The sequence below is a fragment of the Varanus komodoensis genome, unplaced genomic scaffold (assembly GCF_004798865.1).
Source record: "Varanus komodoensis strain SLA01 unplaced genomic scaffold, ASM479886v1 scaffold3, whole genome shotgun sequence".
NCBI lineage: Eukaryota > Metazoa > Chordata > Lepidosauria > Squamata > Varanidae > Varanus > Varanus komodoensis.
Genome location: NW_025335761.1, coordinates 53,163,104 through 53,190,294, shown reverse-complemented (window position 1 = coordinate 53,190,294; position 27,191 = coordinate 53,163,104). Strand labels below are relative to the sequence as shown.

Sequence of the window (27,191 nt, the reverse complement as noted above, 5' to 3'; positions counted from 1 at the left end):
GAGGGCGGCGAAGAAGCAATACTTCTCCGTCTCCACTGCCTCCGCACAGTGCCATCCAGCGGAACTTTTCTGAATGGTGCGTGGCCTAACACATGCAGGCCAAAACAAAGACTTGGTGCTACCTTCAACTGCCCGTTATGACTTTGCCCAGTACTTCAAGGAGAAAATCGCTCAGATTCACCATGAGCTGGACTCCACAATTGATATGATTCCATAATGGGAGGTGTCCAGAGCACTGTCTGGTCCATCATTGTTGGAAAAGTTTCAGTTATTGCAGCCGGAGGAAGTAGACAAGATGCTTGGGATGGTACGCCCAACCACCTGCTTACTTGACCTTTGCCCTTCTTGGCTACTTACAAAATCCAGTAATGGGATTGGTCCCTGGGTCTAGGAGGTCATCAATGCCTCACTGAAGCAGGATTGGGTCCCTGCCCGTTTAAAGGAGACAGTGATCAAGCCCATCCCGAAGACTGTGTCCCTGGACCCAGAGGTGGCCGCCAATTGTAGACCAGTGGTCAACATCCCATTTTTGGGCAAGGTGTTGGAGCAGGTGGACAACTCCAGGCACTCTTGAATGAAATGGATTATCTGGACCCATTTCTGTCCGGCTTCAGACCTGGTTATGGTACTGAATCTGCCTTGGTTGCCCTGTACAATGACCTGTGCAGGGAGAGGGATGGGGGAGTGCATCCCTGTTGGTTCTCCTGGACCTCTCAGCAGCTGTCGATACCATAGTCCATGGTATCCTTCTGAATAGGCTGGCTGGGTTGGGAGTTGGGGGCTCTGCTTGGCAGTGGTTCCACTTCTATCTAGCTGGTCTATTCCAGAAGGTGGTGCTGGGGGACTATAGCTCTGTGCCATGGCAGTTGTGCCATGGAGTACCACAGGGCTCTATTTTGTCCTCCATGCTTTTTAACATCTACATGAAACTGCTGGGAGATGTCATCTGGAGGTTTGGGCCCTGGTGTCATCAGTATGCTGATGACACACAGCTCTACCTCTCATTTATATCTAATCCAGGTGAGGCAGTGGCTGTCCTGAACTGGTGCCTGGCCGAGGTAATGGGCTGGATGAGGGCCAATAAACTGAAGCTTAATCCAGATAAGATGGAGGCCTTGTCGGTGGGCAGTTCGGATTTTCAGGTAAGTGATTTTGGTCCTGTCCTGAACAGGGTAGCACTCCCTCTAAAGGACAGGGTCCGCAGCTTGGGAGTGCTCCTTGACCCAGAGCTGTCCCTGGAAACCCAGGTGGCAGCAGTGGCGAGGAGCGCTTTCCTCCAGCTTCGGCTGGTTCATAGCTATGTCCTTACCTGGACAAGCACTGCCTAGCAACGGAGATTCATCCCTTGGTAACTTCCTGGTTGGATTATTGTAACATGTTCTATGTGGGGCTGCCCTTGAAAACAGTCCAGATACTTCAATTGGTACAAAACAGAGCCGCCAGGTTGCTGACGTGAACTGGTTGTTATTCTCACATAATGCCGGTCCTTTATCAGCTACACCGGCTTCCAACTGAAGTCTGGGCCCAATTCAAGGTGCTGCTATTAACCTATAAAGCCCTAAACTGCTTAGGTCTGGACTACCTGAAATCTCCTCCCCTTTAAGGCCTCATGCCCCTCAAGATCGGCAGGGAGTCCTTGTTCCAGGAACCCTCTCTGAAGGAAATACAGAGGGTGTCTACCCGGAGGGCCTTTTCCGCAGTGGCACCCAGACTATGGAATCTGCTCCCCAGAGAGGTCCACCTGGCACCTATGTTGTTTTCTTTCCGCCACCAGGTAAAAGAACTTTTTATTCAATCATTATTTTAACAATTAATGTTTTTAGACATTTTAGAATTTTATTTTTCCCCTTTTTCACAGTCATATTTTCTTTAGTGATGTGTTTTATATTGTTTTAATAATTAATGTTTTATATAGTAGTTTTATATTTATTGTACTTTTATATTGTGTAAGCTGTCCTGAGTGCTTGAAGCGATAGGACAGGGTATAAATGTATGAAATAAATGGTAATCAAAGAAGGCTATTATGTGATGCATGACACCATTGTGAGGAAGCAAAATAACCTACTGTCAGATTCATAAACTAAAGAACAAGCTATGAATCATGATATGGGCAATTCATGTATCATTATGCAAAACCGCAATGATGCTCACTGTTTCACAGCAGAATGGAGGGAAGTCTGCCCAACCAAAACTTGAACATATCATGAGGTATTAAGAAGCAGCACAGGTAATGGGAATAGTCTGATCCATCTGGACTGGCTCTCCCTTGGAAGATGAGAGGAGATGCAGCAGCTCTGCTGAAAGTGTGCCTTATTTTTCCCCTTCTCCCTGCCCTCCCTTTCCTCCTTGTGTGTAGTTCCCATCCAACTCTCACTTCTGTGTCTGCTCCCACAGAGGAAAGGAGAGGCACTGAAGCATGGAGGAGGAGGAGTTGTGCAAGTTCACAGATGATGACTTGAAGAACACAGAGTAAGCAACCTATTCTTCTTATTCATGCTCTCTGTGATTCATCACATGGGCCCAAACTGCTCCATTGCAGAGGTGTGGAAGTAACAGTGGGAGATGATCCTATGGTTCTAAGTAGAGTGACCTGTACTTGCAATGGGACTGGTGGTCATGCCTGCTGACAGGCTAAACAGAAAACTACCAATTAGGGTTTAGGACACCAGCTGACCTTCCTTGGATCATAAGAATGTAAGACGAGCCATGCTCAATCATAGCAAGGGTCTATCTAGTCCAGATTTCTGTCTATGTAGTGGTCAACTATTTGCACATGGCAAACATATAAGCAGGATATGAATGCAACAGTGTTTTCCCGATGTCCCAGCAAGTCGTGTGCATGGGCATACTGCCTCAAGTTGCCACAGCCTGCCAAGTGACAGGTGAATAAAGGGTGTTTTTCTCTTTTGTGTTTAAAGAGGATGTTCTGTCAATGTAGAACCCTTCTGACATCAAACAAGCAGAACTGACTCTCCAGTGGGGAAGCTGGTTGGGCAAGGATGGTTGGCAACACTATATCCTGAGACAAATGAAATTGTGAAACAATCTTAGGAATACAGAAATCACTAGAATGTAATGTAGCATTGTACCTACGAAAGGTGAGGAATGGCTGATTATGTCGTAACACACATTGCTTTCTTACCTGTCGTGCTGAGGTGAGAGCAATGAGGAAAACTACTTTCATTGTGAGGGGTCTGATATTGGTCATCACCATAGATTCAAATAATTGGGCAGTTTATTGCATTAATACTACAGAGGGACTCTAGGGTCTCTCTACCCAGAGACCTGTGGGAAGAAGTTGGAAGGCCTTTGAAGAACCATTTGACAAAGAAGAGAGAAAGTACTGTTTTGATTAGCTGGTATGGTTGCTAGGTAAACTTGGATAAAGGAGAGGGATAGGCCTTTATTTAAGAGGAGGAGGAGGAACAGAAAAAGAAAAATGAACAAACATCCAAGATGCTCAGTAGACTCCAGGATTTAGCATCTTGCTGTATTGAAGAAATTCAGGGAAAAGTTCCATTTGAGAGTATATAAAACCTGGGTAGAAGGTTTGACTCTAAAATTCAAACAAAGAACAATAGGGTTGTATATTCTCTGTTTTCCTGGAAGTGGGTGAAGGAGTTGATGGTTTCACTCAGAGTTCTTTAATTACATGTAACACTGGAAACATCAGAATGCTTTAATTTCCAAGCAGAAGGATTCTGCCTTTCTTAGGACTGACTCTGTATGTGGCCTGATACCATGCAACAAGGACAGTGGGTTTTGCCTTGGGCAGGTTCCTGAATGCCTAGGCCAAGTTCTGAATGCCCATGTTTGACTTAGATGCTTTGCCTGATAGATCCTACAGCTGGATCTCTGGTCTTGTCTAGTCTGGTCTCTTCCTGTGAAGATTCCATAGGCTAGACTAGGCACTTGCTAATGCAGGAGCAGGAAACAAAGGTCTATTTTGCACAAGTGCATAACCTATATTTGTGAGTCACAGAAACCACAACAAGCAAAGGCTTTTTATCTAAAACTCTAATGGTTTCCTATTCTTCCTGTATTGCCATTTCAAGAGGTAACCATTATTAATCTATTTAAGTCAACATTTCTAAATATTTCTTTGCAATTTTCCCCTTTGTTCTTCTACAAGAAAGATTGGGTGGAAAGGTTTACATAACAGATAAATAAATACATTTCAAGGGGGTCATCGTTTTAATCTGCAAATAGCACTTTTCTACTTGAACAGGTGACAACTGATCTTAATAGTTCAGTTGATAGTTGGGAAATGCAGTGAAAAAGTTATGTTATGATCTATATGTCATAGATCATGTTGTGAGCGGTGGCATGTCGTGAGCAGAACTGGCTGGTGCCAGAGGTCAGACCAGATGGCCTGGGAGGCCCCTTCTGACTCGCTCTGTTTCTATATGTCAGTGAGCCAAATGATAATTCTCAAACTATGTCTTGTAATTGTTTTAGCAGATTGATTGAAATTGACTGATGACTTGATTGTAGGGGAAGTAGGACTTTAAATGAGATCTTTGATTCTTCAGTGGACCAAAATATGCCAGTTTCCAAGCACCAAATAGGGATGAAACTTATGGTCCATTCCTATATATCTGAATTTATTTTGATGTATGCATGGAGAATTCAGCAATCAGGTGAGCTTATTATATATTTATTTCACCAGTCCATCAGAATTGCTTTTGATTATACAACTTTTGGTCTATATACCAAAATAAAATTGAAGTGTTGATAATTTAGCCTCAATCTGTTTGAAATTTCAATGTTTGATTTTGTCTCAGCCCATGATCTTTGGTACTTTACTATTTAATGATGAAGTATTTAAAATCAGATTTTTTTCTGAGACACAAATACTAAGAACATTGTGGATTCACATGCCATTGAGTGGGAGGCCAGCAAAGCTTTTATCTGGGGTCAAATCAAGTATTTTTTTTTTATTGCAAGAGGCATCATTAGATGAGGAGTTGAAACCATTTATAACCTAATTTGCAATGTTCCCATTTACACTACTCTATCAAGAGTAGCAGTGCATTAAAGCTGAATATTATTATTTCACAACAGAAGGAATTCACTTTAACCAGTTTACAACAGGCTGAATGAGACAATGAGGAGCTTTCCAGAAAGATTTTGGCAAAATGTCTTAAAACAGCAAAAACACAAAAATGTAATCACTCAGATGAAGGTTGAAAATGGCAAAATAAACATCTCTCCTGCAGAAATAAATTTATAAATTTCCCAGGTTTTATTTAGATATATACAGTGGGGGCAGCAAAATATTACAGAAGAGATTCAAGCATTTTTCCCAGATTAATCTTCCAAGTATAGATTCCTCACAACAGCAGTTTCTTTCGGCTCCTATAAGAGTGGTGGAAATTATGATGATGGCAGTTAGGAATAGTGCCTATATTACAGTGATTCCCAAACCCTGCAAGGATCAAATTCTATGTGCTAACTATTGACCCACATTATTAACTGATGTTGATATTAAAATACTGTCAGAAATTTAGTCAATGTTTTTGTCATATGCCATCAAATCACCTCTGACATGTGTTGACCTTGTAAATGAAAGTCTTCCAGAATATCCTATCCATGACAGCTCTGCTTAGCTGTTCTAAATTCAAAGCTGTGGCTTCTGTATGGAGTCCATCCAACTCTTATCTGGTCTTCCATTCTTCTGCTTTTGACCAATAGATTTGGCCAATAGATTGCAACATGTTCTTACAACACTTGATCAACCAGAAAAAGTGAGATTAATTAAACATCAACAGGGGGCTGATAATCGCAGATTAACAGTTGACTTAATTAAATTCCTACAGAACAGACTAGGCTACTATTATTTCTTTGGATGCCAAAAAGGCCTTAGACAAAATTTGCTGGACATTTATAGCTGCAACAGTTTCATTCTGCTTTTTCTGCTGAACTTTTGAGAAGGATTTAACATTTCAATTCAACCCCAAGAGCCAGATGTATAACCAGTGGGTTCTTCTCAGTGTTTCCCCCCACCACTTAATAGAGGAACTAGATAGGAATGCCCACATTCACAATTATTATTTTTCTTATGTTTTGGAATCCCTGGAATTTGTTAAAACATCAGTGTTCATGGCTTGATTCATATATGTTTAGAATTCAAAATCATCCTTTATGTGAATGACTTGTCATTGTTTATTTCACAAATACAGGTATCCATTTCTGCCTTGATGCAACTGATTCCTGGGAGTTTCTGGATATTACTTTAAATGGTCTAAGTCCAAATTGATGCCAAATTTTGCTTCTTAAAGAAATAGAATTCTCACAGTATATTTAGTGAGTTGATAGTACCTCAGAATACTCATTCCTAGAAGTATAGAATGAATTATTATGCTAATTAAGCAAATTAACAGGATATCGCAGTTAATAGAAACTCTTTAAAATTAAGTTTGTGAGGTAACCTTAATATACTGAAGATGAAAATTTTGTCCTGGGTTGGTTTACATGTTACATATCCCAGACAAATATTTTCAAAAGCATAACTCTGTGTTCCACATGTTTTGCCAGGGTTCCTCTCCTTTACAAATATTTTTGAAAATGGTGCCATTTTCTATTAAGGAAGGTAGATTTGCTTGGCTTTCGAGAACTCATATCATTGGGCCTATTTGCTGATCTGTACTAAGTTTTCAGCTTTTCTGCTTAGATTATATTGTCCACCACTGTCACTTTAGGAACCCTTTTGCCTGAACCCTCTGGTCAAGTGGATGGCATTAGGCTCCTATCACTTAAAAAAAGATAGTATTGCATTAATTAATCTTTGATTCATATTCACATAAGTTGACCTTACGACAATATCCAAATACAAAAATCAGTTAACGACTTGGATGGACAAGTTGATTTTTACTTTGAATCCATTAGTGCAGGAAGATAATGAGTTTTGACATTGTCTGATTTGAGTGCCAAATATGATTTGCCTGTAGGGGCTGAATAACAATACTTAACAATTGCAGCATTTGCCAGAATCTAGGTTTGGCCTTGCAGCAGGTTCAACCTCAAAGTCTCCTCAGTCATTGGGAATCCCTATTGAATTCGATCAGTTCCATTGACCCATGAGCAATGTTTATAAATATCTATTATCAGTGAATAAACATGACACAGCAAGTTTACTGGAGAAATTGAATACTGCTTTAGAGTCTGTGTCTTATTCAACAAAATTTCTATTTCAAATTTAGTGGATTCTGCAACAGCTCATTAATAATGGTTTGTCTAAGTTGACCAACTGCTGTTGGTATAATACCACCAAAATGTCTTTTAATCATATATATTTTTGATTAAATATATGATTGGGTGGAAGGTATAATATGAAGAAACTTTGAATTAGAACATGGATCATTTTCTGATGTACATGTACTTATAAATGATCTACCTTCTTTTCAGACATTAAAACCTGGTCAATGTTATTTTAGCAGCTAAAGCCTGATACTACAACATTGGGAAAATAAAAGTTCATCTCCTACAATGCAAAGAAAGCATAAGGATACTTTAAATATTTGATCAGATGAAATACACATGCCAATCTCTAATGCATATAAACAAATACTAGGTCTGCCTTTGTTGAAGATTACATATAATAGATACCATTGGATTTATGCTATGATTTGGAAATAAATGTACTGAGTTTTTTTGTTTTTAATTTTTGTTTCTTTTAATTTTCAATGAAATTCACAATGAAACTAAAGGGGGGGGGAGAGGACTAAGTGGCTGGAATATTTGTTTTTGATTAAGTTTTCACTTTAAAAAAATTAAATAGTTTTAACAGTCAACATGATTCTATGGGACTTTTACCATGCCTCTCAGCTGATTTACTCAGAAGCAGGATGCAAGAAGTGCCATATTTACCAGACAGAGAGAAGAGAGGTTGCCCAAACCTGATTCAACCTGCCAGGTCTTGGCCTCCATCAGGTAAGCAGGACCTTTGCTGCCCCTTCACACCAACAGCAGGTGGGCAGTTCCTTCATCTCCCTGGTCAGCCCTGCCTCTGAGTTTGTGTGGACTGCTGCTATTCATAGTGTTGAATTGATGATCTGGGCTGGGCTTGCTGGGGAGAGAAAAGGTCTTACAGCCCCCTCCTCCTTCTACCACCACCCAAAACCATCCAAATAGTTGCTTCTTTACTGCTCAAATCAGTTGGCACAAAAAATGAATCTGTTTTTAATACAGTGAGACTTGCTATATACACCTGAAGATTGCTGATCTTAACTGAGAATTCACATGACTGGAGTTCTCCCTGTCACTGGCCCTCTTATTTATTCTATCACACTATAATAAAATCACAGTATTTCTAAAAATCCACATTGTTCTTGATGCTGAGAGACAAACAGTCCAGGGAATAAAATAGAAGTTGCAACCTTCTCCCAAGGTAAGCTTCATGTGAAACCTGCAGCAATTTCACTCATGATCCAAGAAAAATAGTTCAAATGCAACCCTAAAATCACTCCAACAATTTGGTTTTCATGGCATTCAAGCAATCATGCTGGTCTCTCAAACCTATGTTAAGACTGAAGGCAATCTTTCCACTGGCACACTCGTATCTCTAATTTTACACAACATAAGAATTCCATCCTTGGTCAGACCAAGGATCCATTGAGTCCAGAATTCTTTTCAGATGGTGGCCAACCAGCTGCCCCGGGGAATCCACAAGCAGGACATGAGTGTAGCCAAACACTCAAGCCCATGCATTCAGCAACTGGCATACACAGGCATACTGTCTCTGTTACTAGAGGCAGCATCAAGTAAATCAGGACTAGTAACTGTTGGTAACTTTATCATCTATGAACTTATCCAATCTCCTTTTAAAGCCATCCAAAATGGTGGCCGTTGCTACATCTTGTGGAAGTGAATCCCATAGCTTATCCGTGCACTTCATAAAAAAGTACTTCCTTTATCTGTCCTGAATCTCCTGCCAATCCACTACATGGAATGACCCCAGGTTCTAGGATTCTGAGTGCTTCTCCCTCCAGTGCTTCTCCAAAAAGTCTCTCCATCCAGTAGTTCACCATGCATAAATCTATACAACTCTATCATATCCACCTTTACTCATTTTTTCTAAGCTAAGCAAATCCTGATCTTGTAATATTTCCTGAAGTTTCTGCAGCCCCTTAATCATTTCAGCTGTCCTTTCCTGCACTTTCACCAACTCTACAATATCTTTTTTGCAAGTGTGGTGACCAGAACTTTAAAGAGTATAGGGTAGTATTGCATTGCCTGTTGCAATTCTGATATACAAAAACTCTCTAGCCTTTGTAACAAGCTTGAAAACCTCATGAGGAGTTGCTGAAAGACAATCAACACTGTAACAAGAATCCCCAAAGCATCCCACCTCTCCTTATTTCTCTTAATAACGGCACCAAACTGAGAAAGTGTGGGCATGGGAGAGATTACCATTGATATTGTCATTTAATGGTTGGCACTGTCTATTTTGCAATGAATTTAAAATGTTTTAGTTACACAGGAAAAGCAAGGGTTTGGATTGTTTATTATAGATACATGATTGCAGCTGATATACTGCTATGCATTCTAACTTTTGTATTGCTGCTGTGCTATAAGCTGCTTTGGACACATTTTGTGGGAAAGCAGTATGCAATTTAAAAATACAAATCCTTTCTTAAAATGACACTTAAAATAAGACACCTATGTCTATTTTCCCCTTACTTCAGATGATTGATTAGTTTTCCACACTTAAAATTACTGGTATCTATAATATAGAATTTATACTTTATAGTATAAATTCATAGAATTTAGCTATTGTCTCCCAGAAGATTATTTATATCCATCACCTTCTTGCACATGTTGCTGACAGAAGCCTTTAGTGCTAATCAGATGGCGATTGCATACACAACATGGATGTTTCAGAGCTTGTAAATGCTGTTTGCTACAACACAGAAAGTGTCATGATTCGATTTTGCATCTTGCTCTGCTTCACTTGAAGTTGATGAGCTTATCACTTGTGCCATCAGGATACCCAATGCAGAATGATGTTTTATTGACTGCAACAAACATTATTATAGGCAACAAGTGTGTGTGGGTGGCAGCATGGCTCTAGTTACCATTTAGAAACAAGGAAATGAAATCTTTTTAAAAAATCTCTGAACTCCTCTCACACTGACTTCTCCAAAGACTTTCTGTACATAAGACTAATTTTTGGTTAACTATTAAACTATTTTCATATACTCAAAATTCAAGGTTAATCCAGTTCAAGAATGATGGGGTCTGAATGTCCATCTCCATTACTCACCCAGTAATGCTTTGTTGATTTAGCACAGTTTTCCTACTCTACATAATCCTGGTTGTTTTATTACACAAAAAGATTAATAAATGTTATAAGTACAGTATATCTAATGCAGTACTTCCAACAGTTTGACAAGAGGTCCAGAAGCTCTAAAAGCTTCTTAAAATTTATAATCCTGCACATTTGCTGAAAAGACAGCTTAGTTACAAACATATCCTGCCAGTCATAAAAGGGATGCCCAGAAAATAACCCATGAAATAGTTTTTGCTATCTGCTCATCTGGGGGAAAAATATGGGAGTTGTCAAGTGACTAGATGGTCACATTACACTGTTGATGGATTGTATTCAATTTGCTAGATCCATGTCGTGCTGCAATAACTCAAGAGAGGGCCACATGTGTTCATGTGACCCTCCAATATACTACCAAAAACCCTGAGTATTCAAAGAAAGTTGTACTGGATGCAGAGTTGCCATTGTCCACATGTACAGTCAGGCTCAGGTTTCTTGTCCTCAGCAGAAGTCTTGTTTAATCATGCTGATCAAACCATCATGAGATAACAGCGTCTTTAAAATTTAAGTTCAACCTTTCTTCTGCACTTGCCTTGAGCCAAGTACAAAATTTTAACAGTGTCACTCTAGTATGTACTATAATCCATATTCCTCATTACTTACCATGAATTATTATTTTCCACCTAAATATAAATGCTTGGGATGATTTATAAAGAAGCATGATTTAAATTCATACAACCAACACAAAACACCATAGGAGCCAGAAATAGATTCACTGAGTCACTCTAAATCAGCCTAAAGGCTTTCTCAAAGCTTTGGGCTGCACACTGAAAAGCCAATAGTGGGAATTTGACTCTTTGGGAAGGATGTTCCACAACTTAAGAGCTGCAGTTCAAAAGGACTTACAATGCTCTCCCACCCGCTGCACTTCAGACAGTACAGAAATTGGGTGATCAGCAGAACCTTGCGTGTCAAACTAACTGTGAAGGCAAGTTTATATGGAAGCAGGCAGTTCTTAAGAGGTCCTTTACAGGGGGTGCCACATGGGTAGAGACCAGTTTTCCCCTGCGGAAAGTGGAAGGTGCACTCCAATGGAGCAAAGCTCAGGGAACCAAGGTTCAATTTGGATGCCAGGAAGTACTTCATGACAGTTAGGACCCCGAGGGGATGGGATGGGCTTCCATGGGAGGTGCTTGAAGCCCCATTGGTGAGAGTGTTCAAGGCTAGGCTGGACATGCACATGGGACAGCCGGCTGGAGCTGGGGCTCAGACCACATGGCCTGGGAGACGCCTTCTGACTCTCTCTGCTTCTATGTTTCTATGTTTGATGTACTTTGAATTGGGCTTGAAGGTAAATTAGCAACCAATGCAGCTGTGCAAGGGACCACAGCACTCTGGTAGAACACATACTTTGTAGGCAAACATTCAGCCCCTGGCATCTCCAGTTAAAAAGATAAGGCAGCAGGTGATAGGAAAGAAGAACTTTCTCTATATGAAACCCTAAAAAAGACCAAATGCTAAATTCTGAACTAGGTGAAGCTTCTACATACAGTGGTACCTTGGTTCATGAATGCCTCAGTTCACGATCAAATCGGTTCACAAACAAACATAGTGACAGACTAGAAGCAAATGGTATTGCAGTGTGGAGAAGTAGGGTGGTAGGACGGCCTCAACCTATTCTGCATAAAAATGGAAGAACTGCCCCTTAATCATCTGCAGGCTCCTAAAATGGGATTCCTACTAAGTCTAAGTGAAAGTAACTTTAATATGTAGTGGTGACTAAAGGAGCTGAGACTAGATACTCGTATATAAACTTCTAGAATAGCTTTAAGCAACCTTCTCCGACCTGGTACTCTTCTGATAAGTTAGCTGGAAGAGCAATTATCCTTTTAACAGAAGCTTTGAGGGGAAGATGGGTGTTTCACATCCAATACATCTAAAGATTACCAGATTGGGAAAAAGTGTCTTGAACTATGTTTATCAAATAGCACAAAATATATTAAAGGTAGAATCCTGTGAATGTCTAGACCCAAAAATGTCCCACAATTCCCACCATTCTCAGAAAGCCATTCTGGGAGATATAGGGCTGTTTCCAGGCATAAGATGGCACCCTAAAATAATTACAAATTTAATCCTCATAAAATAGCTACAGAAAGAATAAAACCCAGTTAAAAATTTCAGATTTTTAAAATTCTTAATGTATCAAAGTATCATTAGGGAAAATACCTCTTTTTTGGTCTCCTTGTTTTGTTCAACTTCAATATCAATAGGGTTAGTTCCATTTGCTTCTTCCATTTCATCCTCACTAAGAAATAAAGAAGGCAATGCCACATTATTATTGTATGTACACCAACTGGAACAACTACAGTGTTGGAGCCATAAAAACTATACATAGGCACAGCTTATTAAAGATATTTGCATTGTTACAGATTCTAATACAACAAAATAAAGAATACAAGATTCTCATAAAGAACCTCCAAAGCAATTCGATCTGAGTGAATGGCACTGACATCTAATTCAATACCATAGATTCACAAAATGCAAGCATAAATACGAAGCCAACTATCAAAGTGACCATGGGGTACCAAATGAGATGCAACCTTTCAAAGAGGATTTCCAATCCATTATGTCTTAGGAAAACTATAACAAAAGCTACTTTGCTGAAAATCCTATGGTTCTGTGTTTCTTATATTTTCCAACTCTTAAAAGGAAATGCTGCTTTTTAACTGTTATTACTTTTTGTTATTATACAGTGTTTTTATATTATTGCTTCATAAACTACTCACACATTTTTGAAAGAAATCTAAATAGTCCCAACGCCCTGCTTTTTTAAAGTTCTATCAGTCCAAATCAAGGAGCAACAAACTTAACTGTGCAAGCCCATGCATGTCTACTCAAAAGTAAATGCGGCTGAATTCAATGGAACTTAGTCCCAGGTAAGTAAGGATAGGATTGTAATTCAAATGACTTTCATTTCCCAGCTTATTAACACCATATGGTCTTTCTTTCTATTAAAGGAAGAAAAGGTAAGTGAGAGATCATATCTGCCAAGCACTGGACAAGAGTTGGGTCTGTTTTTAATTCCTGGCTGTGCAAAAATACATTCTGTCCTTTGAAAAAAAACAATGAACAACACACTTCAAACAAGAACCTGGAACTGGCGGGGGGGGGGGGGCTGTTTGGATGTTATTATCCCGTTGGTTAATTATACTCTTCAAACAAATTTTACCCTATACAAAATAGATTACTGTTTTATAAATTTGCTATGCCAATTTTATACTAGCCCAGCATACCACCATTATAAGCAAACATTCTATGTCAGAGGTACAGTGTCTCAGGCCCAGAGACAAAATCCAGCTTGCCTGAGGTTCCAGCTTGGTCCTTCAGATGTTCCAGGAAGCCTCCTCCCACCAGGCCCTGCTATTAGCAGGAGGAAAGCAGTGATTTTGAAAGGTAGCAGAAGGGGAACTGCTGCCCCTGGAAACAATCTTAATTGCTAACTACAGCGGGGAAATGCCTATCTTACCAGCACTGGGACTGCAGATCTGTGAGGAATGTAACACCAGACAGATCCAGATGAAGTTGTGTTTATCTGTGTGCGGGTGAGGCAGAGAATCTATCTGAGTGTGAATGGTTGAGTGTGAATCTGCGGACATATCCTCGCCCTACCCATCCCTGCCTCACTCACTGATCCCCAAACAGTTTTGCAGGGCCCAGTGCAGCAATGCAACTTCTGATCCTCAAAAGGTTACTCAATCCGTTTTTAAGCCTACTTTAAGGAGAAAACAACTTGCATAATCATGCTTGTTTATGTAACCTCTGGAACTCATTGCCACTAGCCAGTATTTTGAAAGAGCCTATGGGAATGCAATGGTATCAAAATATTAAGATAAACAAATGAACAAAGCGATTATTAATATGAAATAATATCTATCATTTGTGGTGCTTCAACTATTGGGTACTTCACATCAATTATACTACAATGAACAAGCAGTGCCTGCAGGCTTTCAATTTAGAAAAGACTGTCGGGAAGAGCACACAAGGAAGAGGAGAGACACTGGTGCAGGGCTCTTCTCCAGAGCTACAGTTTTGCTTTCCAGAAATAATCTACCAATATACTCTCAGGTGGCGCAGTGCTTTAAACCACTGTGCTGCTGGGTTGGTTGATCGAAAGGTCGCCGGTTCGAATCCGCACAACGGGGTGAGTTCCCATTGCTCTGTCCCAGCTCCTGCCAACCTTGCAGCTCGAAAGCATACAAATGCAAGTAGATGAAAAGGTACCACTTCGGTGGGAGGATAACAGCGTTCCATGCACCTCCGTGTTTAGTCTTGCCGGCCACATGACCATGGAGACTGTCTGCGGACAAACGCTGGCTCCCTCGGCTAGGAAACGGAGATGAGCACCGCCCCCTAGAGTCAGGCATGACTGGACGTAACGTCAAGGGGAAACCTTTACCTTTATACTCTCAATCATCTGAAGTAGATGATTGGCCATTCTCATTAACTTTCCAGAAATGTCACATTGTACACTATGTGGTACACCAAATTCTGAACAAGCGGGGCCACTGATCTAGCCCAGCATACTAATCCAAGTTGCTATCCTTTAACAATGTCAACCAAACATTGGACTGTGATGTTATATTACCCTCTGACTCAGCAATACTATACTGGATGCTGCAGAAACACCTGATGCCATGTAAGGAAGCACACATCAGAATAAGGAATATAGAAGCTCTGCTTTTAATATATGCATCGTCTTCAGATCCCATGAAACTGGCTCACCTTTCCAACAACCCATGAAATTAAAAAGATACTGAGGAAGCCCAATGACATAAACTATTTTCTTCTAATCTCATTTCGAATTCTTCCAGCAGAGTCAAGAGTGTGCACCTGTTTACTGCAGAACTTTTATTATTATGACTTTCCTACTATAGGTTTAAAAAAAAAAAAAACAAGGTGAAAAGAATTTTGATTACTCATGGAGCAACTGTTAAAAGGGCATTGGTTAAGGCAATCTTAAGTAATGCACTAATTTGCAAACAGGCAATTATACAAAGCATGGCTCTGTACTAAAGGCTTCATTTGACATGCTTCTTTCTCCATGGGCAAAGAAAGATTTCCTTGTACAACGCAGCACGTGACCTGTATCTAGACATGCATGGTGTGTATTCCACTCCCTGTACAAATGCAGCGTGCATATATGTGATTATCATTCATAAGCAGTCCTATAGCCTGACATTTTATAGCAAAAGGGCTTTTGTCTGAATGGCAAAACCCTACCTATATTACTTGAAATAACTGACTGAACTCTTTTATGAAATAAACTCAAATTGTATTTATCACTTTAATATCCTTTCTGAGCAGCTGTAGAAGCCAGCAAGAGTTTTTGTTTGCTTTGTTTTACATCCCTAACAGAAAAACACATTAAAACATGAAAAAGTTTCAAGCAAGGGTTATGAACTATTGGGAAGGTTATCTAGCATGCTGAGACACCTATGGTGCTATGAGGGCACATTCTTCATTACATGCATCATAAGGGGTAGTTACAAAGCGGAGAACCATAATGCATGAGGTATGCCTTTCACGCATGACTGCTGCTTCGTAGGTTATGTCTAGTGATGGATAAATTTACCTTGACCCAATTCACAAGGGGCCTAGTTCAGATGAACGAAGGGGTGCAATTCAAATCAACCCTTTGTCATCTCTGTGGCGACTTCCATTTCCTAAGGTAAGCATTAGCAACAGTGGAGATAGCCAGTCGTAGAGCTTGGTGATAGAGTCTGTGACTAATTTGAAGTATTGCTTCAAATCCAGTTGATCCAGTCCACTCAAAATTCAAAGACAAGCCATCACTACTTCTTCAAATACTCCTGTGTGAGCCACATGTTAGATTCGGGGAGAGGAGGGACTAAAGTAATGTTTAACTCCACATCAGCCTACCCTTGCTCTGAAATCATCATCAAGGATCCTCTCCTTTATGTGCCCCTCAAGTCAGAGGTGAGGTGAGGTGAGGTGAGGTGAGGTGAGGTGAGGTGAGGTGAGGTGAGGTGAGTGATACCCAGGAAGCAGGAACATTCTCAGGTTCAGCACTGTTTGTGGAACTCCCTCCCCAGAGAGACCTACCTGATGTCTAGTTCACTTTAAAAAAACAAAACAAAACCAAGTGAAGAAAGCTTTCTTCTCCCAGACCACTGGCTAATAAAATCTTTGGTACTAATTGCATCCACCATTTTTTCTTTCTACTTTCACGGTATATTATTATTCCGTTTCACTGAAGTAAGCAACCCTGAGAACTTTTAGATAGAAGGGCAGCTTATATACTTACTGAATAGCTGTTTATAATGCAATCAGCAAATATTTATCAAGGATTTGAAAAAAATAGTTAATTTCAGGTTTGCTTTTAGTGGCCAAGAAGGCTGCTGACAAACTGCTTTTTATGAAATGCCAAGTCAAGAGTAAATAAAAATGCTTAATAATGCATAATTAAGAATGTGGAAATACAAAGTAAAAGCAGTAATAGTAATAAAGAGAAGATGCACAATCACACACAAGTTCACACTATATTTTGGGTAACTGATATCAAAATCTACATGGTGTGATTATGTGGATGGTAGCCAAAGATAAAGCACTATCATTTGGGTCAAAGTGTTATTGAATAACAAAGAAGAGTGAATTATTATTAAAAGGTCAAATATACTTAAAAGTTTTCACTTGTCAAGGAAGAGCAAGAAATATTGTATGCTGTCTAAGTATCAAAAGGTTTGATATACAGATGTCTAGAAGAATTTATATACTTAGCTTTAATTAGTAAATTATGAGTACAAGTTTGGTTTTCTCAAAGGCGTAATTCAACATTAATTATATCTAGGCTGAAGGTTTTATGTCTAAGTCTTTTGTGTGTGTTTGTGTGTATGTTTTCATTTTATGGGATTTTTTTTGAAATTACAATGATGAACCCTAATTTATGGGATAGCAGATAATATAAGCTGTAAGATAATCTCTACACAGAAACTGCATAAATATGATCTGATTTTGGAATGAAGTAACTGATTTGAAATGTGATAGTATCTAAGCCAACCTTCCCCATCCTGGCTTCTCCAGACAATTTGGATAACAATTCCCAGAATTTCTGGCCCTTGACCATATTGGTTGAGGTTGATGGGAGTCGGTCCAAAACAGCTAGAAGAGACTAGGCTGGGAAAAGGTGTTCTAGAAGTTTATCAGGCCTATGTACATATCAACTGAACAGCCTTTCAGAGTGGAGTTCTGGTTGGCATGCTGGTTGTTAGAAGAACACTCCCCTTTTAGACTATTATGACTTGAAATCTTGAATGACAAGAAAAATTTAGAATAACAAGAAAAAAATAGCTTTTACATTGTTGGGATCTTAAAATTCTCTTTTTTATAACAGCAATAATGTCTGAAAGTAAAGAATGGCTATACAGGTATCTATTCCCCAATATACCTGTTTGGGATAGGGCAAGGAATTCAGATGTTTCCAAATGAATGTATGTATGTATTGAGGGGGGAAATATTCCTCAGCTTAAATTTCCATGAGCTCCAGAGCAGCACGGAAGAGAAGCACTCCATTCAAAAAATGTATCATGAAAATAAAATATGGCCCAATTATTAGAAGAGTCATGCTAGAAAATATGTCAAGGTCTCCCCTCAGTTTGATAGTGATAGCTTTAAGGCAGCCTTTCCTAATAGAGTGCTCTCCACCATAGCTTGGTGAATCACCTGCTTTCCCAGCAGAAGGCCCCAGGTTCAATCGTCAGCATCTCTAAGTGAGGCAAGGAAACTCCTGCCTGATGCCCTGTAAAGCAGTGTCAAAGAATATTAGACAACATGGATCAATGGTATAGCAGGCAGCTTCCAATGTGAGGCAAAACATAGGATGATGGGAAATGCAGTCTAACATGTCTGGTGGAGAAAGGCTGCTTGAAGATTATCTGAGCTGACTGAATCAAGAACCAATCAAATTACTGGGGAAAACTTTCATTAGTCTTAGAAAAGGTGCTGCAGTTGCCGGGGCTGAACAAGTCTTCCTTTTCAGTGGCTGCATCCATGAACAACAGGCTGTAACTCTTAAAGGCAAAAATCCTAAAACTAAATAGGCTTGATTGCCAAAACTATTTTTTGAACAGAGGAGAACAAGCAAAGAACACCAGAACCACGCTGGATCAAATCAGGAACCATACTGCCCACAATTCTGGTCACAAAGCAGCCAGCCAAATGCCTGTGAGAAGCTTTTAAGTTGGACTTGAGTGCAACACCACCACCCCAAGTTCCATAGCACCTGGTATACATAAGCATACTGGGAACAGCATATAGCTGCATTGTGCATGAACTTGTCTCATCTCTTATTAAGCCATCCAAATTGGTGGCTATCACTACCTCTTCTGGAAGTGAATTCCATAGCTGAACCCTGGGCTGCATGAGGAAGTGCTTCCTCTTATATGTCCTGAATCTTCCACTAATCAACTTCATGGGATAACCCCAGATTCTAAGACAGAGAGAAAAATGTTTCCCTGTCTCCTTCCTCCTCACATACATATATTTTTCAAACTTATGTCTCTCTTCATCCAGTCTTCTCTTAAGCTATACAGTCCCAGATGCTGCAACCATGCAATCCTACTTGCTATTTAGAGATCAAACCAGAAACAGTTTTGGCTCACAAGCTTATCTCAATGATTTCTTTTAAATATTTATGCCCTGCCTTTGCAAGCTTGTTCAGGATGGCTTGTAATTACCAAACCAAGCCCAACCTAAATCTGCAGTTTATGAACACAAAACATGCATGTGCCAGCTTGGCCCCTTTCCCAACTGTGCTAGTGGAATCACCATCTCCATAGCAACAGGCTCTTAGACGATTTTGAACCAATATCCCTGCATTGCAAGAGCACTGAATTAATGCAAGACCTAGACTGAGGCACATCTTTAGAGAGCTTTCTCAGGGCCCAAACTTGTGGGGGGGAAATCTCTTGTAAATCAGATTAAGATCATCTGGCTGTGCTGGTCTCATGGAATAAGCAGGAAGAAGAAGAAGAAGCACAGTGAGCCAGGCAGGACAGGGTGGTTTATGTTTCAAATGTTCTGGACGTATGACCACAGAATGAGCAACACAGAAGTAAGTGAAAGATCCCTATTCAACAATCCTCCCCCCACCCCAAATTTAATTTGTTGGATGTGAGCCTTTAATTTCCCCCAGCAGAAGTTTAATCCTGACAATAGGTACAGTCTGCATTCAAACAATCTCATCTATCATCTTAAAAAGCAGAAATAGAAGCAAACTTTTGCCTGCTCCTATAAAGCAAAGGGCCTTTAAAAAAGGCTATGATCATATCTTGCTTTAATCTGATGAGATGCAAGCAAGCCTTTGAAAAATAGTCCCATCTCTCCTTCATTTGAGGCACAGTTCAATAACATGAGGAAGCCTCAAATTAACAATAAGCTCCCGGTTTTGCATGAATGGTGTAATTATGGTTATCACCTTTGGAACAAGCCAGAATTTTAAACTATGCTGTGCAGTTGGTTTTAGATCCTGGGTTCTTCCAAAGCTGGTAATTCTGATGTCTAAATTCAGATGAAATGGAAAAAAGCAGGTTGCTTATCTGTAACCATCGTTCTTCAAGTGGTCACTGGTGCATTCACACACATGGGCTTGCCACAGAGCGCAAGGCTTAGATTAGAAACTTCCTTTGCCCAGCATTACAGAGTGGGTGGGGGGCCACCCTCCCTCCCCTTCTGGGGGCCTGGATAAAAGGGGGGGATCACCCACTCCCTCAGTTGCCTTGGAGACTGCAATGGCCAAGGCATGTGAAAGTTACTGCACTTGGCCAATGGGGAGGAGAGGAGGTGACCCACCCCTACGCTCTTCAGCAACATCGATGGATGCAAACCAGACTTCACATGTAGTACGTTTCTTGCATGATTGCTGCATAAACAGTGGAACCTTCAACAGAAAGGCAAATATACGTTTGCCTTGTGACCAGTATTGCACAATATTACAGTAAAATATTGCGCTATTGTACAATAACCTTCTCCCCTCCACCAGAAAAGAGCAAAGCTACAGAATAGGAACATAAGAACAGCCACACTAGATCAGACTAAGCTCCATTTAATCTAGCATCCTGTTCACACAGTTGGCAAGCACTGCCTGTGGGAAACCCATAAGCAGGACATGAATGCTACAGCACCTTCCCTCTAGCATATGGACAATAGGAAGGTAGCCATTACTAACCCTAAACTCTATGAACTTGTTGATTTGGCTGTGAACTCAAAATCTTCTCATAGAGAACAAACACAATAAGCAGCAAGATAGCTTCCTTTTTGAATATCAATAGATTGTAACCCTTATCTTATAACTGACTGGAAAAGCAAATGAACTTAGTTTGTGATCTCCAGGGAGATATTTGCATTATTCTGTAGCAACAAAAGACAACCATGTCACCTCAAAGACATAACAGATTTTTTGTCATATAGGTTTTCGTGGAGTAAAGTCCAGTTCCTCAAATATACCTCAAAAACCATTAATTTATAAGGAGCTGCAACTGTGTTTATTAGCTTGTTTGATGCAATTTGCACAATATCCACGCTGAACATTTGCATATTATATTTGTCTAGCACAAAACTGCAATTTAAAATGTATTTTGTTCAAATATTGTAGAATTATCTGCATGATTTTTCACAAAGCAAAAGTGCAGAATATCAAAGTTAAAAACTCTTTCTTCCTGAGCCTCCATCTTGTAATCCTACTTGCCAGCTTACCTTTCCTCCCTTTCTCTTTTCTGCTTCCGAGCATGACGATCCATGACACTTGTTTTGGTTCTCGTCTTTTTCCATGAGTAGTAGAACTTCACCAAGCTCGCTATTGATTTGTCAGGCAGCTGAGGAAGATTATTAAGACCAGTGAAACACCCTATATTGCTTTTGTCAAATTCAAATCAGACAGTGACATATGTCAAGGAAAAGAGCCACCATTGCAGAAGTTGACAATCACAAAAAGCAGTATATCTTAGTGCTCAGGGAATGATCCAGAATAAGAACGCATTTGGGGATCACTTGGGAGCAAACTGTCATTTTATGTATGAATTGGCAAGTGCAAAGCACTAGTCCACAAATGCCTTGAAGCTCCACATCAGAGACTGGCACATTGGGTACATTTCAAGAAATGGAGCTACTTTCATGCCAACAGCTAGTGACTTACATCATTGGTCTTCAGCTACTGGGTCAGGATTCTCAGTGTGGGTCACTCTGTGACCTAAGGCGTATCTCAGCAACAGCACTATCACCATACAAATGCATGGTTTAAAAATGCATATTTGGAATAAAGATGGAACACTATTGACTTAGAGCCCCAAAACAAAAAGTAGAAATTAAATGGCAACATTTCTGAACTCCTTGGTAAGATTTCAAATGTTTGCTTCTATACTGTATCACTTGGATTTCATCAGAGACTTCCACATCTTATTTTTCAAGTCTCTCTGTTTTATCACCTCTCACAAATACTACCTATGTCACCCATGCTGTATTCTCACTGAAATATTAATTATACCATTTAGTCATTTTACTTTTGTTGCTAGACAGGTCAAGCTTTAGAAAAGGCAATTTGCAATTATCTCTCAATTTTCTTGCTTTACTATTAATAACTAGGAAAACAATGTGCCAATTTTGTATACTTCTTTAGGAGGGAAGACTCTCATTTTGCTCCTTATTGATCAATGAGATAATGCCCCTATTAACACATTCACAAAGGTTTGCTCTGAGAAGTACCATGTTCATTCACATTGCTTTGTAAGTGGACTGATCTGACTTGAAAGGATGCTGTAGTCATCACCACCCTACATTTTGGAAGGAACTGGTACGTAAGATGAGAAAAAGCCAGTCTTTCCTAAAAACCCTTACAACATAGAAACCTTACTTATGTCCTTGAAACATTCTGTTCACTTTTGGCTATTCATTGCAATCAGTACAGTTCACATTGAGAACTGAGCCCTACAAAATCAAGTGTGGGTTTGACTGTACACACTAAAAGATTGTCTTGCTGGCTGAGAAGTGCACAGATTTTGTAGTCAAGACTACTAAATATGAAACAAATGCACAGCTAATCACGGAATTGTTTACTTAGCAACTCAATTCAGATCATCTTCTGAATGACGTTTGGAAGACCTCTGTGCTTCCTCCTCCCTACTTGCACACCTTCTCTTTCACTTTAACATTAATAATATTCCATAATATCAAGATGCTTTTTCAAGAAAGCCTTTGCTTTCATTTTGCAATTTAACAGTAACCACAATTGGTCAACGTCCATATCATCAAAATTGTGAGTTCTCAGTTCCAGTACAGAGGGCAAGTGTTAACCTCAGTTTGTCAAGTTGGACATGATGGCAAACTGTAGTTAGTGCAAAGTAGCAGACTACACGTGAAGCTGTGTGTGACAGAGGATCACACACACCTGTGGCTCATTTCCAGTCCTCTAAACAATGCATTCAGTTTTGGAGGATTTGGAAGATTGTCTGAATACAGCCACTGTTTGCTTGGACAGATGGTTTTCTGGATGGAAAGAAAGTATGAGAAGGAGATTCCATCAGGGAACACTTTTCTTCCCAAAGATCTCAAATTGGCAAAAAATAAATTAAATATATAATTATTTAAAGCTATTATTAAAATATATTAAAATGGAGTGACACAAAATTTCCCCTTCCATTCCAACAAGAATACACATTTACTTAGTGTGAAAGGGCTGAACAGAACAGAATTAGACACAACTCTTCAACACCCATAAAACGCTCAGGAAACAACACACCTGCCACAAGATCATTGCTGCCTTGTCTACCTATGCAGGCAGGAGAAATCAACACAGCTGCCATTTTGGTCAGCAGCCCTGCATCAAGCAGGGCATCTAGTTCTACCCTTAGGAAACATCAGCTAAAAAGAAAAAAAAATGTTTGTGAAGACCTGGAAAAAGAAGAGACTTAAAAACAGGAGATTAAACTGGAAGGCTTGGCTGAAGAGGAAAAAAGTTTTAGTAATTAGTACTGGTAATTAATGGTACACAGCTTTTAGTATGACCTTTAATCTCCAATGAATATAAATATAAAGCATTTCTACATTTAAAAAAATCCTCAAGGAAAACTAAGGAGACTAATTTGGTTGAGGAGCAATGCCTTTATAGCCAATAAAGCAAAATGTGATTTAAAATGTGAACACAGATACTTAAATCCCCACATATCTATCACTTTCACTTTGGTCCTATATAAATACAACTGGTGTAAGGAACATCAATAATATTTTCAGACATAACTATTTGGATTGAATATGGCTTCACTAATATTTATAGTTCCTGATGTGTTTTGATGATGTCTCACTGTATCAAGGACAATTCTTATTAACTTCCAACTGCTTAGGACTCCTGGCTTCTAATATGTACATGAAAGACCACATGGCACTGGATGGAGAAACCAATTGCATTCTGTATGGCTTTGCTGCATGCTGCAGATGATATCTATCTGGCTCTTTGCCAGTACAAATACCCAACCCAATGAGATTGAGTCACCATGAAATGAAGAGTTCTTAAAATATCATAGTCTCATTCCCCAAACCCACTGCTACACTTCTCCCAACTGTTTCTGTATTTGTTTTGTAACACATTTCACTTTGTATATCATAAACAACAGTAACAAAACTACACATTTTTGAAATAAAAACTGGGTATACAAAGCATCTAACAACTCAACTTTTTGCAATTTACCTCTCCCATTCCTGTAAAGGAAAAACAGCTGAGCACCATAAATGGCTTATATAGTCAAAATAATCCAAGCCATCATGGATTATAATTTCCCAACTTCCTTCTTAAATCAAGGGAAAGTATCTGCCACTGACACTCTTCTTATGCAACTAACGTAATGCTAGTGTGAGTGACCTCTAGTGCAATGCCAGTAACGCATCCTGACACACAGAATTTTCCCAGAAAATCCACTGTGTCCACTTATGCTACTGATGAGACACTAGAGGCCACTTATGCAAGCATTACATCAATGGCATAAGTGGAAAAGCAATGCTGAATACTTCCCAGGGTTTGCAAACAGGTGAAACTGTAGTAGTGTCTTACCATCTGCTGAATTCGGTGAAATGTTTTCCCATGGAAACTGAAAGCTTGCTCAAACAAAACCTTGTCTTCAACTGTCCATTCATCTGGGAATGGAGTGAAGTTAGGTAGATCAGCCAGAGATTTCTCAATGTTATGCTTGTGCCAAAAGAGCATCCCAAGTGCCTGGAGGTGGGAAGGAAAAGGGTGACAAGATTGCATGGATAAATGCAAATGAAGAGCAGACATCAAATAAAGGAAAACAAAAATCGTCGTCACAGTTTTCATTAAAAGAGCCAATCTTCTTCATTTAGGTGCAGGGTGCAGCTCCAAAGCTTAGATTTTATTAGTTCAACAAGTTTCAAATGCTCCCCAAACATCCTTCTGGCATACCTACTGCACTGCAGTCTTAGTATGCACATAGCTGCGGTAACTGTAGCAAAGAGCATGCAGAGGATCTGGACAGTATCCACTGCTCATCACATGCTAGCAGAAGCCACTACAATCTCAATGGAAAGTTAGCACTTCCTAAGGCAATGTACAAAAGAATGCAAACACTCAATTCTAGAATGAAGTAGGTCAGCAGAGCTCAAATAATAGGAGCTCTGCTGATCAACGACAACCCAGAAATAAATGCCTCCGCTAATTCCCAGCATTGGTGCCAGAACACCTAGTCCCTGTTGCACCAGGTGTGAGTCTCATGGGCATGATGGAAGTAACAGAGGCGCAGTTGATAGTACTGGCTACCACCTCCTGTTAGTATCCACTTGTGGCCTTGCATCCAGTTTCCTTTTAAAGCAAGAACTATTGGGTTGGGCTACAATTCTTTCCCCACATTGCCTGAAGAGGAATACAGTCACATACAGGTGGTCACCATAAAATGCATTAATTTAGAAATGCTAAAAGAACACAAAGCCTCTGAGCAATTTTTCTTCAGTATATTAAAGGGTTGCCCTACTTCTTTACTGCATCTGCATGCAAGCAACTCATAAGCTGATGTGCCAGTAAGTGATGGAATGGACAACAAGGGATAGCCCGGTGATTTTGTTTGAGCAAAACTAGGGATTCCTGGACAATGCAGAGCAGCATTGAAGGAAACAGACTCTACTGCAAGGTCCCCCAAGTTGGTAACTACTCCTGTATTCCTAAACAGCAAACTAGACACACTGATGAGAATATGATAGCCCAACACAGAAGGGTTGAATGTGGGCTGTTATTGGAAATGTGGGTTATCCTGATGTCTGAATCTTGCTATGTTGACAAATCTTGTATTGCTAATCATGAACAAGCCACAGTTCACAACCCTGAACTTTCCCTGGGAGCAAAAATGATAGAACTGAAGCTATTGTGCTTCAGGAACATCACAAGAAGGCAAGACTCACCAAAAAAGGCAGTAATGCTAGAGAAAGTCAAAGACGGAGGAAGAAGACCAACTATGAGATGCAGCAATTCCATAAAGGAATCCACAGCCTTTAGTTTGCAAGAGCTGAGCAGGACTATCAAAGGGAGGCCATTTGGAAGGCATTCATTCACAGGGTCACCATACATTAGGGACAGCTTGATGGAACTGAGGCAAGTCATGGTAGACCAACATAGCTTTCTTGAACTCACCAAAGGTCTGGGGAAAACCACAGCTGTCATGGCTATGTTATGAGAATGCTGCTCCAAGTGGATACAGCAAACTAGTATGAGGATACTTTTTTTCAATCTTGACAAAGGAGTCCAAAGTATCCATGAAGGTGAGCATAGCAGCAAGGTCTCAATTCAGCCTTTCCTTCACAAAGGGAACAATTGTTTATTTATTTATCTATTTATTTAGACAGCTTATATGCCGCCCCCATCGCATAAGCCTCGGGGCGGCTTACAATCATTAAAATCCCGCATATAAATACAAAAAAAATTCACAGAATAAATAAAATCCATAAAATAGTGGAAACATGAAGTCAACTTTCAAGATAGGGACAGATCTGGATGCCCTAACATGGAGATGTGTACACCCAGCAATAGAGTTGTTGCTACAAGATCAGAGTCATCCTCAAGACTTTGTCTGAGAAGTGACCCACGTCTTCAGATGGGAATGCAGGTCCTGAGTAACAATGGCAACGTCTGGAAATGAAACTGATAGTGCTCATAATGAGTGTGTATCAGTCTGATAATCATCCCCCTCCCTCCCTCTCCAGAGAGGTGTGGGAAAACTTCTGACGCAATACACAGCAGCATTGCAAATGTGACTGGCACTGGTGGAGGCGAAGGGATCCATACCACAGGTTGTGTAGCTGATGAAAGAGGAACTTGGTGGTCAACATGTAATAGTTATTCGAACGGAGCTGGATGAGGTGGAAGTGGTAAGAAGATGACACAATCATACTCCAGTGGATGAGGGATGGAAGCCAGCAGTGGTGAATAGTACTGAAGGAAGGGGTCACACCCATGTCTTCTATGCTTGTTCCATACTTGTATTCCAGTTAACTCAATAATACTAAGATTTTCAATAGAGCACAGAGCATTCAGAATGCCAATTCCAATCTGACTATGGAGATTTGAGAGCTCCCCATGTCCATAATATTGCGGAGACAAGGTGCTATATTATCTGTGCCTTTGGAACTGGGAGATACAGAGAAGCAGCCCAACTCTCGTGCATTGCAGTCTGCTCAGAAAGATTTGTCTAGTTCTGACAAGGTGCCGTGCGTGCATGCTTGGATGACATTCCCAGACATCATGAGGGGCGGCTGGTTCTGGTGGGGCTGATAGCTCAGACTCAGAGGATGATGCAGGGGTGGCTGAACCAGACAAGGCTCAGAGCTCACACTCTGATAACGGAATTGTTGGTGTAAC

The 27,191-nt window shown here is 40.1% G+C and overlaps 1 protein-coding gene across 3 annotated transcripts in view; it reads right to left on the bottom strand.

Moving 5' to 3' along the window:
• The window catches only part of RCOR1 (REST corepressor 1), a 167,609-nt gene that overhangs the window by 32,103 nt on the left and 108,315 nt on the right, over positions 1-27,191 (bottom strand). For all 3 annotated transcript variants that reach the window (XM_044437196.1, XM_044437197.1, XM_044437198.1), the window contains exons 5-7: positions 24,381-24,542; positions 21,038-21,156; positions 12,494-12,572 (exon numbers count right to left, since the gene is read on the bottom strand). In XM_044437196.1, coding sequence (XP_044293131.1) covers positions 12,494-12,572; positions 21,038-21,156; positions 24,381-24,542 — 360 coding nt within the window. The remainder of the gene's footprint in view (positions 1-12,493; positions 12,573-21,037; positions 21,157-24,380; positions 24,543-27,191) is intronic.